This window comes from Nerophis ophidion, linkage group LG11 (genome assembly GCF_033978795.1).
Source record: "Nerophis ophidion isolate RoL-2023_Sa linkage group LG11, RoL_Noph_v1.0, whole genome shotgun sequence".
Classification (NCBI taxonomy): domain Eukaryota; kingdom Metazoa; phylum Chordata; class Actinopteri; order Syngnathiformes; family Syngnathidae; genus Nerophis; species Nerophis ophidion.
In genome coordinates, this window is record NC_084621.1 from 37,039,264 (window position 1) to 37,052,270 (window position 13,007).

Genomic DNA, 13,007 nt, shown 5'->3' on the forward strand with positions numbered 1-13,007 from the left:
CACAAAAGTAAAACAACCAAAAATACAACCAATAATTTACATTGCACACACACACAATTGCACCATGCATAAACAAGCAACCAAACAAAAGCATCATTTCAACACCCACACACACTGTGGTGTATGTGTATGTAAACTTTTCATCGCGACTGTATATATACATATATAAATATACACATTTGTAAATATTTATACATTTATAAATATTTATATTTTATACACGCCATCTTGCACTGACATCACATTGTTACATTGTAACATACAGTATCTTTGTACCAGATAACAATGCTGTCCCTTTTTATGCTTTACGACCAACACATATTTGTAAAATATTACTGATTCAGGCATGTTTACTGCAGAAATGAAAAAAAAAAAAAAAAGGAATTATATTTTTGTCCAGACATCTGAAAATTTGCTGGGATGCAAATGCTGAATGGTGAATATGCAAGGAACCACTATAGCTATATTTGGCTACCACGCACCGCTTTATTCTCTCCTTTATTTCACTGTACATTGAATTGTGTGTAATTGTACATGTTTTGTGTTGTGACAGTGGCCCTCCCTCCAGAGAAAGCTGAGGGCTGCCAGAACTACCTGCAGTATCTTCACGCACAAGACAGAGAGCGGGAAATCAAAGTTTCAGGGAAGAAACGCATCAGTCTGGATGTAAGTCATCTATCTAATCTGGATCATTATTTTAGGAATAATCCAATCTGGATACACAGTGGCTGTGTGGTATTTATTGTACTGCTGTCGAATTAATACAAAAATTATCAGATTAAATTGCTCATGATTCAGCATTGCAGCAACTGTGTGTGAAATATGCCATTTTTACTGCATTTTACTACCGGAAAGATAAATGCCACGACACGATTGTATATATTTAACATACTGATTGTACATTGACAGTTCAAACTTAAAAAAATATAAAGTCAAGCAAAAACAAACTATGATTTGGCACTGGCTTCGATTCACATAAAATCCAACGGTGCTATGTTATGATACCTGGGTTGCGTGTGACGTCACACCCCGTGGCCAACTCAGGCGGGTCTTCGTACTTCAGCACTTGGCGATTTAGCGAAACCACCTCTCAGTAATTTTGCAATTTTCAATGCCAACAGGGTAACTTGACTCAAAATACGCTTCAACATGAGTAAGGAAGGCTTCACTCTTCCAAAAATCTGCTAGCTTGATGCTAAAATACATTGTTGCTCACATATACGGTCCTCTCCAAGGTTTCTCATAGTCATCATTGTCATCGACGTCCCATTGGGTGTGAATTTTCCTTGCCCTTATGTGGGCTCTACCGAGGATGTCGGTGTGGTTTGTGTTGTGGTTTGTGCAGCCCTTTGAGACACTAGTGACTTAGGGCTATATAAATAATCCTTGATTGATTGATTGATTGTGTTTTGAGTTTATTTGGAACATGCAGGCATACAACATGATACTTCACAATTTCCACTTCCTCTATTCAACATGTTCGAAAAGGAGTAGGAAGAAGCAGATCTTATTTAATCCTATCCCTTTTCCTTTACGTGGCAGTTGCTAAAACTTTTGTTCACTTCCTGTTCTCAATTTATTCACAATACACTCTATAAGTAATAACAATAAAAATAAATTCATAAATCTGATAGCTCAGTTACAGATCATTTTATTACCTATTCTGTGTTATGTGTTTTTTGTTGCACGATTGCACCAAGAAAAAAATCCTAGTTTGTGGCCCCGTTCTCAAACAATGGCAATAAAAAAACTATACTGATTCTGAAATAATAATTAGTGAATTAAGTTATATTTTATATGATGAGATGACTAAGATTATCTAGAAAAATGGATGGATGGAATAAATTCACAATGTTTAGGTTCTTCTTCTTTGTACTTTGTAACCACTTTAAGTTTGAAGAGTTTCTTGAATTGGATCATTCATCCATTCACACAGAAAAGAGAATTTTTGGGGGAAATACAGTCATTCATTCAGTATTGTTGATTCAATAAATAAAGGGTTGGTATTTTCTCTATATCCAACATTATGTATTATTCTAACTGATCTTTTTTGTTTCACTGTTAGTGAATGAAGTGTACTTTTGTAGTTATTTCCCCATATTTCTACACAATAAATCAGATATGGTAACACTAGCGAGCAGTAGAGAATGTGAAATGATTTTTTGTTCAGTACATCATCCATCCATTTCCTACCGCTTATTCCCTTTGGGCCCGCGGGGGGCACTGGTGCCTATCTCAGCTACAATCGGGCGGAAGGCGGTGTACACCCTGGACAAGTAGCCACCTCATCGCAGGGCCAACACAGTACACGTTTTGCTTTATTCGTTATTGACGTGTTTTTTGCCACTATATGTTGTTGTTTTTTTATGAGGTTTCCAGTTCATTTTATCATCAAACATTATACCTAGAAATGTAATTTCATTTACTCTTTCAATTCATATTCCGCCTATTTGTATTTGTGTTGGACTTTCTCTTCTACTGTTACTGAATAGTATTTTTTTGTTTTAATTAAGGTTACTCCAAAGGGAATAAGCGGCAGAAAATGGATGGATGGATTAATTAAGGTTTAAGGATAGTCTGTTTTGTTAAACAATCTTTTTTATTTGTTAATTTCTTCTGTTATTATTTCTATTAGCTTCTGTTTTTTCGTCTGCGAATAATACTAACTTTAAATATTTTGTATCTTAACAAATTTTCATTTATTGTAGTATTGATCCCCGGGGTACACAACAGGGTATATTTAGCATTGTAGATGTGTGTTCGCCTAGCTTGACGTATTATTTCCTGTTGGTTATGTAATTTCTAATCCAGACCAACCTTCTAATGCCATATTGTTCTATTTTTTTTATTAAAATATTGTGATTAATTGTGTCAAATGCTTTAGTTAGATCCATAAACACTGCTGCTACTCATTTCTTTACTATTCATTGCATTGGTAATTTCTTCTGTAATTTCGATTAAACAAATCAAAGTTGAAATATTACCTCTGTATTCGTATTGGTTCTTAGCAAGTATTCTATTTTTGTTTATGAAACTCTAAACTGTTATTGAACAGTTTTTCAATGATTTTAGAAACAGGTCTATAATTTGTAAATTGGCGTTTGCTCCATTGGCTTTGCTATTGGCATGCTACTAATTAGCATTAGTGATTTTACATGGCAATTCCAACACAATTCCAAATGTGTTAATGAAAACTACAACTAAGATGCAGGTTACAATCAAAGAGCTTGTGCGTAAGCAGTACAATACTTCCAGTATTAACACTTTTAGGGTGCAAAAAAAGACTGGCCAGCAAAAACTGACACCCCATAAACTATACACCACTGCCATGTTACAGTACATCTTGGACTCAGAAATGTTATAATAACACAAGATGTAAAAACTTGACAGCAGTTATCATAATCAGCTCATTTTTAAATGCTGCAATAAAAAATGAGATAGTATTATTAAAAACAATTAATACGTATTAACACAAACAATACTGGTACCGTTGTGTACCAGTATTGATTCCCAAGTACCAGGAATTGGTACAAATGTGGGCGGTACCCATCGCTAACTATAGTATAATAATAAATTCAAGATTTTAATTTGTAGTCTTGTTTTCCATCATTGTGTGATATTTCAATCAATCGATCAATCAATCAATCAATGTTTATTTGTATAGCCCTAAATCACAAGTGTCTCAAAGGGCTGCACAAGCCACAACGACATCCTTGGTTCAGAGCCCACATAAGGGCAAGGAAAAACTACAACCTAGTGGGACGTCAAAGTGAATGACTTTGAGAATCCTTGGAGAGGACCGCAAATGTGGGTACCCACCCCCACCCCCCTCGAGGGGAAATTTCCTTAGGAAGGAATATTTCCTATCAGACTCTTATTTTTTATGTTTCATTTCCTGTTTTGACCGTTACTTTGCACTGGTGAGGAAGCGGTGTGGAATTAGTAATCATATCAGTCTTCCCCAACGCAGCTGTGGCTACAGATTTAGTTTACCACCACCAATGTGTGACTGTGGTCTGAATAAATAATGAGTTCACTTCTCAGTGCGACGTGCTTTGAAAAAAGTGCATTATAAATCTAATGCATTAATGTTATTATCATCAGTGCTGTTTAAGTTGAGCAGCAGCGTTTGATGGTTATTGGATCATTGCATGTGTTTCATGTTAAGCTACATGTGTCTTGAAGAATGTTGTTGTTGCTGTTCTACATTGTTTGGGCTTTAACTTTTGCTCATCCTCGTGAGTTTTTTTCTCGCTTTTCACGTCTTATTGCACACTATTTTGGTGTGTGACTACTGGGAATGGGTACTAAAACTAGATACTAACCAGATCGAAGGTCTTAATAGACACATTCGGGCCCCAACAGCAGCGGTCATTAGATCCACCGAAGCACACACATTTTGCAACACAAAACAAACAAAAAACTTCCTTATTCTTCACTAATCGCGGTTAAGGTAAGCGAGATGATTCACAAACCTTAAAATTGTGAATTTCAGCAATACAACATAAGTGTGACGTTATAAAGAAGGGTTGTCCAAAGTGCGGCCCGGAGGCTATTTGAGGCCCACACATCATTTTTTAACGGCCCCACGGCACATTGTCAAAATACTATTTAAAAAAAAAAACATAAAAAGTGTTATAAAAGAGCCAACAGGTGAAATGTAACAATAAAATGTTGCAATGTTGACTCTAATAACACAAAGCTGCCATGCAGGCTGTTTCTTTCTTTAAAAGATAATAATGAATGAAAATCAATGTCATTATGAATTATTGACCTATTCAAGGCTCCAAAAATGTCACATCAAATATTCCACTTTGAGATATTCTATGGGGAAAATGTTCCATATTTTGTGTTTACTGTATAAAAAAGTAAGCTGTTTTTTGTTGTTGTTTTTTTTAAAAGGGCCTGAAACGAACAAACACAAAACCTAAACAACAATACAGCTTATAATTGACGGATAAAACTGAAGTTGCTCTCGAGATAATTGTGTGAAAAGTAAACAGTTAAAAAAATATATATAATTTCTTTTTTAACACTTTAATGAGTAGGACCCTTTTGGATCCCCAATAATTTTTGTGTAATTTGTTTTTAAATGTCATTGCTAAAATAATAATAAAAATGATTTAAAATCAATGTTGTTATCAGTTATTGACCTTTTTAAGGCTCCAATTATTATATAATCTCAAATATTCTCCTTAAAAAATGTATTGGGTGAAAATATTACATATTTTGTATTTTTTCCATAAAAAAACACGGGTTTCTTTGACAAAAAGAGCATACAACCTAAATCTTTAATAACGTTATATTGACAGATAGACCTAATGTTGATCTAGAGCAGGGGTCTCAAACTCAATTTACCTGGGGACCACTGGATGCAGAAACTGGGTGAGGCTGGGCCGCAAGAAAATATTTCTTAAAAAATCTAACATGCACTTTCTAATGAATTCACCTTCTATGAATGGCCTTCCCCCCTAGGGCAGGAAAGCCAACCCTCACGATTTTTCCGGGAGACTCCTGAATTTCAGTGCACCTCCCGACAATCTACCGGTGCAACAATTTCCCGAATTTGTCCCAATTTTCACCCGGCCGACATTATTAAGGGCTGCCGTGACTGCACTGCCTTTAACGTCCTCTACAACAGTGGTTCTCAACCTTTTTTCAGTGATGTACCCCCTGTGAACATTTTTTTTAATTCAAGTACTCCTTAATCAGAGCAAATCATGTTTGGTTGAAAAAAAAGATAAAGAAGTAAAATACAGCACCATGTCATCAGTTTCTGATTTATTAAATTGTATATAACAGTTATGAACGCAATTTAGACAGAGCTGACCGCTGAAGCCCCACTTCTTCATGCTCTCTTAGAGAGAGCATGTCCCAAATTCCAAGCTGCTGTTTTGAGGCGTGTTAAAAAAAATAATGCACTTAGCGACTTCAATAATAAATATGGCAGTGCCATGTTGGCATTTTTTCCATAATTTGAGTTGATTTATTTTGGAAAACCTTATTATGTCGGTTAATGCATCCAGCAGGGCATCACAACAAAATTAGGCATAATATTGTGTTAATTCCACGACTGTAAATTTCGGTATCGGTTGATACCGGAATCGGTGATTCTGTTGGACAGTATCGGAATATTGGATATCGGCAAAAAGGCCATTAACGGACATCTCTAGTTATCTTTAATATATTTTGTTAGATTTCATCTATGTTGGCATATATACATGTGTGTCTATATCTGTTATGGGCACTAGGGGACATTACCTTGGGAATTGATTGGGTGGGTATTGTAAGGGGTGTTACATATTGTAAAATGTGCCTCAACTTATTGTTGCCATGATTCACTGTGCTGTACTGTCTGCAAAATTCAATAAAAATATTTGGAGAAAAAAAGAAAAAGTTATGAAATTATGATTTGGTTTGAAATCAGAATAACTAAAAATCGTCAATTTGGATATACATGGATATTTTTTTTGAGCATCCATACTCAACAGTTACTTTTTGTCTGAACACTGCCTCGTCTCTTGTCAAAACAGCAGTTGTGAAGAGCCCTAAAGACCAACAGTACACTTCCGGCCTTCACAAAAAAAAATGCTGACCTCTGAATCCTGTCTGACAAAATAAGGAATTCAGTAAAATAGCTTATTTAAGAATATTTTGCACAGTCTGTTTGTTCTGTAATTATTTTGGTTTTGCTGCGATACTTGTTTTGTATTCTATATTGTTGAATTTGATAACATTTTTGTAACACGTCTCGTGCTCTGGGTTCTCAGTGTTCAGGAATAAGCAGCCTTTTTATCAGAATAGACTCTCTCTTTTTATTTCTATTTTACAGTTTCTCAGTCTTAAGGTCCTCCCTTCTCCGTCTCCCCTGGCTCGTCTCCCCTCCCGGGCTCCTCGCGCTGCTTTAAAGAGACAGGTGATTAGACAACCTGTTCCAGCTGAGTTGTCCACTCACCTGCAGCTGCTTCGTAGCCGGCTTCCGCACATGCCCTGCCCACAGGGGACACGTGGACCAAGCCCCCCAACATGCCTCCACCGCCAGTCCTAGGCTGGGCCGCCGTCCGGCCGCGCCAACTTCCCCCCTCCCCTCCGTGGAGGGCCGTGAGAGGAAGTCAGCCACCGCCATCCGCGCGCCGGGCCGTTGGACCACCCGGAAGTTGTAGGGCTGCAATGCGAGGTACCACCGGGTGATCCGCGTGTTGGCATCATTCATGCGGTGGAGCCACTGGAGGGGTTTGTGGTCCGAGCAGAGGCTGAAGGCGCGCCCCAGCAGGTAGTACCGGAGGGCCCCAACCGCCCACAAGATGGCGAGGCACTCCCTCTCCACCGTGCTGTACCTTTCCTCCCGGTCCGAGAGCTTTCGGCTGATGTACAATACGGGGCGGTCGACGCCCCCACCCGCTGGGACAGTACCTCCCCCAGTTTCCTGCCCGATGCGTCCGCCTGCAAACAGAAGGTAATAGCAAAGTTAGGCATGTGCAGAACCAGCTCCTCACAGAGAGCTCTCTTTACCTTCACAAACACCTGCTGGCACTGCTCCGTCCACTGGACCAGTTCTAAGGCATCCTTTCGGGTGAGGTCAGTCAGTGGGCTGGTCAGGTCCGTGAACCGGGGAATGAACCGGCGGTAATAGCCTGCCAGTCCCAAAAACTGCCTCACCTCTTTTTTTGTCTTATGGAGTGGACAGGCCGCGATTGCCGCCGTCTTGTCCACCTGCGGTCGCACCTGACCCCCCGCCCCCAAGTGGTACCCCAAATACTGTACCTCCCTCCGGCCAACTGCGCACTTTGCCGGGTTGGCAATGAATCTCGCCCGCCTCAGTGACTCAAACACTGCCCCCACACGCCGCATGTGCTCATCACAGCTGCCACTCTGAATGATGACATCATCCGGGTAGGCAGCTGCATATGCCGCATGAGTGCGCAGCACGCAAACCATGAGGCGCTGGAACGTGGCAGGCGCACCGAACAAATCAAACAGAAGTGTTACAAACTGGTATAAACCTTCTGGAGTGGAGAAGGCCGTTTTTCCCCAGACTCTGGCGATAAGGGAATCTGCCAGTAGCCCTTGGTTAAATCCAGTGTCGTAAAAAAACGAGCAGTGCCCAGCCGATCCAGGAGTTCGTCGACCCGAGGCATGGGGTGTGCGTCAAAACGTGACACCTCATTCACCTTGCGGTAATTGTCACAACCACTGGCTCGTTAGTGGCTGTAACATTAAGGGAGACCACACCGATTTGTACATTTTAGCCAACAGATCTTTTATTTTACAACATGTATCAGTGATCAGTAATGTGAATTAACCAAGGAATGTATCAGTAAATGAGTGTTGTCCCAAAAGGGTGCAAGTGTGGTGCTAATCCCGGCCGTCGTTGCCGTGACCATACGGTCACCAAACGAATGTGCCTGTGGGACGAGAGAGAGAGAGAGAGAGAGCATGAGAGCGAGAGCATGCTGATGGGAGGCCTTTTATAGGCCGCCCAATCAGCAGCCCTCTGAGATGTTGCACGTCTTCACAGACCAGCTCCACCTGCGGGTCGGAGGACCAAAGTGCCCCAAACACTAACCGGCAGAGCCGGGCATGACAGCTCCACCTGCGGGTCGGAGGACCAAAGTGCCCCAAACACTAACCGGCAGAGCCGGGCATGACATCCCCCCCCTTAAAAACAGAGACCCGTGTTAACTGGGTCTCTGAAGCACCATCAAAAAATAGAAAACCAAAACCTACAGTAGCCCCAGTAGCTATATTCTAGTCCCACTGACGCACCTCCCCTCCACCCCAGACCAACCAGAACCCAAACCATCCCAAACACCCTCCTTCCCCTCCGACCTTCCCTGCACCCAGCAAATCCTGGTACCCGGACAGCGACCTTTAAGGGAAACAGAGAAAAACCGCAGGTTAGGAGTGAGTGGAGATGATTAGACCTCCTGGTCCAGAGTCAATGTCATGTTCAATTAGTGTGGTACAGGTTGGAGTGTCGGAAAACAAAGGCAAAAACTCAAAAATCAAATCCGACAACTGTTTACGCTGTACCTCACTTAAATGACCGAGGAGACTATCTAGCTCCTTTAACTGCTGAGTATTATCCAAGCGCCCGTGTAACACTGAATCATCAGGTGCGCGCACTTCATCCCAAGCTGCCACCTCCGGCCAGTTGAGCGGTTCCCCAACCCCAACGGCTAGACCCACTGGACTCGCAGCAATCCCACCCGCCTTGTCGGAACCTGCAGAGTGGTAAGGCTTGAGTAAATTCACATGACACAGTTGCTGTGATCGTTTACGATCAGGAGTTGACAGTAAATAATTGAGATCTGACACTTGGCTCATAACCGTAAATGGACCAGAGTATTTTGCTGTAAATGGTGACCCCGGAATGGGCAGCAAAGCTAAAACTTGATCACCTGGATTGAAAACTCTGATCTTCGCTTTACGGTCATAACGCAGCTTCATTTTCACCTGAGCTTTAGTCAAATGCTCGGTTGCCTCTTTCCATGCAAGCAACAGCCTACGACGAAAACCATCTACATACTCAGTGAAACTGACGGGAGTGTTCTGCAGATCCAGATTGGCATTTAAAACAGACAGTGAGGTCCGGACTTTGTGGCCAAAGACTAGGTCATTTGGACTAAAACCAGTGCTTTCTTGAACTACACCACGCGCAGACAACAAGAGCCATGGCAACGCCTCCTCCCAATCTCTCCGCATCTCAACACAGTAAGCGCGCAAGAGAGACTTCAACGTGGCATGCCAGCGCTCCAATGCCCCCTGACTCTGTGCGTGATACGCGCTGCTCAAATTGTGCTTCACCTGCATCGACTTCAACGCTGCAGCAAATGTTCTGGAGGTAAAGTTAGACCCTCTGTCGCTCTGAATTACCTTTGGAATGCCAAAGACAGAAATGAATTTAGACAAACATTTCAATATTGACCTTGTGGTAATTGTCCTCAAGGCATACGCTGCTGGATACCGAGTGGCCTGGCACATGATGGTAAAGAGGTACACACAACCAGATTTCGAAGGGGGTAGTGGACCTACACAATCAATAATGAGATGCTCAAATGGTGTGCCAACAGACGGAATAGGTTGAAGTGGTGCAGGTTTAATGGGAGTACTCTGTTTCGCAACCTGGCAAACATGACATGCTTTGACAAATCTAGATACATGGCGTTTCATCCGTGGCCAGTAAAAATGTTCCAAAAGACGTCGGTAGGTTTTCTTAACTCCAAAATGCCCAGACTCTGCTCCATGGGCTGTTCTCAAAATCAAATCACGGTATTTGTCAGGTACCATCACTTGAATCACCTGACCTGCCACTTCAGGATCAACACCTGGCAACCACGTATGCAGCAAAACGCCATTCTGAATGAAGTAACCCATCGTTGGATCAGTAGAAACTAAGGCAAAATATTTCTCAAAGCTCTGATCATTCTTTTGTGCCTCAATTAAATCTTGACATGACAGAGGTTCGGGCAGCTCAGGAACAAAAATAGGCACAGATTTGGACACATCCGACGATTGCGCCTGCGTGCGAGACATTGCCCTAGTCACAGCACAAGCAGTAAACACTTCTGGGAATTCTTGACAACACGCGTCTGGCTCCTCTACAGATAGCGGTACAGGTGTAACAACTGGAGGTGGAGAAACTAAACACCCACCCAAATTGTTCCCCAGAATTACATGGATATCCTGCATAGGCAGAGACGGTCTCACAGCAATAGTCACCTCCCCATTCACAAATCCTGAACACAAGTGAATTTTGTGCAACGGTACAGAAAATGACTGCATGCCTATTCCTCTAATCAAAACACATTTCCCAGTGTCAGATGCTGTGGAAAATGGCAAAACTGCTCCAGAAATGAAACTCTCAGATGCCCCAGTGTCTCTTAAGATTTTAACTGGAACTTTTTGTGTCCCTCCAACCAATGACACCCAGCCATCACTAATGAATGGAGCGAAATCAGACGCAGCTGACTCTACTGATTTCGTCTGCTCGTCTGACACAGATGCACCATCTTCAATCACTTGCTCACAATGAACTTCCAAACGAGGTAACGGTGTTAGATCAGAGACGCCAAAATCAACTGGATGCACAACAGAAACACACCCAGCTGCCTTGGCATTAGATTTACGGCCTTTCAACAGCGGGCAGTCCTTTTTCCAATGTCCCTCCTGCAAACAGTAATGACATTTATCCGTCGGGCTTGGGCGAGATTTGCTACTTCCATTATCAAATTTAGGAACATTACTGGAATTGCCATAATTGGATCGATTTGAACTACGACCATAACGAGGAGGAGAACGTTGTGGAGGAGAACGAGCAGGATCATAACGTTGGTGGCTATTATACCGTGGAGGACTGCTGTAAGGCTTACGTTTATGAGTCAACACAAAGGTATCAGCAAGCGAGGCTGCCTCCTCCACTGACTTTGCCTTTTGCTCATTAATGTAGGTTGCAATTCGATCTGGTACAATGTTCTTTAACTGCTCCAAAATCAACAAATCACGCAAATTTTCGTAAGTTGAGACAGACTCTGAAGTGAGCCACCGGTTAAAATAAGTACTCAACTCTCTTGCCACTTCAGCATGGGTCTGATTATCACGTTTACGCCAGTTTCTGAAACGTTGTCTGTAAGCTTCTGGATTCAGTTCATAACATTTCAAGACCGCTTTTTTCACCTCAGCATACTTGTGCCTATCAACAGGTGTTAATGCCAAGTATGCCTCCCGTGCGCGTCCTACTAGTACAGTTTGCAAAAGCACCGTTCTATCCTCTTCACTCCACTTTTTGTCAGAGGCCATCTGTTCAAACAGTGAGAAAAACACGTCTGGGTCACGTTCGTCAAACTTTGGAACATACTTTACCATGCTATCCATACTTGACCCGGACAGATTTCCACTAATCTTACCTTCTGACATTAGTTTCAAACGATCCTGTTCAATTTTAATTTTCTCAAGCTGTACTGTAAGGTCCATTTCACCTTTTTTCAAATCCATTTCTTTTTCAAATTTGAGTCTCTCCATATCTGCTTGCTGTTGCAATTCTCGTTCTAATTTGATTTTTTCCAGTTCAAAAAGACGTTCTTTCTCCTTAGCCTGTTGCGCCCACTCAAATTCAAGTGCCTTCATCTCTCTTTGTTGCTCAAAAGTCAGTATGCCTACCCTCTCTGACTGCATAGGCTCTGACATACCCTTCACATGAGCGTCACCACCTTTTCCTGAAGGCAAAATGCTCTGCTCACACAAAAACTCGTGAATGGAGTCACGCAAGGGTCCCTTCTTACCAGTTCTAATGGCTGATGACAATTCCATGCCATACTTTTCTGCCAATTGCAACAACTGTTCCTTATTAAGGGCAAACAACAATTTCTCAGATGGTGCTTCCACAAAAGCCTCCATCCTGCTCAACCCAGGCCGTCAGTACCAATCTGGCTACTGTACCAAACCAACAATGAAACTACTGAAAAAACAACCCAACCAAAAACTAGCTCTAATTACGCTAGGCTCTCTCTCTCCAACCAATCCAACCAGGTCTCTAAAACATTACAGTTATGTTAACACAGCAAACTAACCTCGGAGCATCCCCCTAAACATTTTCCCCCCACTAGACTAATCTATTTTCACACAGAGCCCGAGGACGAGGATCATTTACTCACCAATACCTGTGGAGACGTACCATCCCGACAAAGCCGATTCAGCCGTTTCTCCAAGGCGGTGCCCTCGCCCAGGCTCTGTGACAGCAGGAACCTAGAACCCGTACTAGATGGGGATAAAGGCGACAGCTCCTAAGAGGCTGAATGCAATGCTACAAACTGCAATGAAACTAAACCAAGATGGCTGGAACAAACAATTCAGTGTCTACCTACACTTGCACGGTCAAACAAAGCCTCAAAAGTACAAATCAGTAGATCCCCCAATTAACTAACTGATAACAGGCCCCAACTGACTATCAGCAGTTCACAATTAGTAACTCAGCTCTACTCACCTTCCTACGCTCCAAAAGCCAGTAG

At 42.0% G+C, this 13,007-nt stretch overlaps 1 protein-coding gene across 2 annotated transcripts in view; it reads left to right on the top strand.

Annotated features, from left to right (window-relative positions):
- nkd2b (NKD inhibitor of WNT signaling pathway 2b) overlaps positions 1-13,007 on the top strand; it is a 137,698-nt gene that overhangs the window by 102,085 nt on the left and 22,606 nt on the right. For both annotated transcript variants that reach the window (XM_061915795.1, XM_061915794.1), the window contains exon 5: positions 554-666. In XM_061915795.1, the coding sequence (XP_061771779.1) occupies positions 554-666 (113 nt within the window). The remainder of the gene's footprint in view (positions 1-553; positions 667-13,007) is intronic.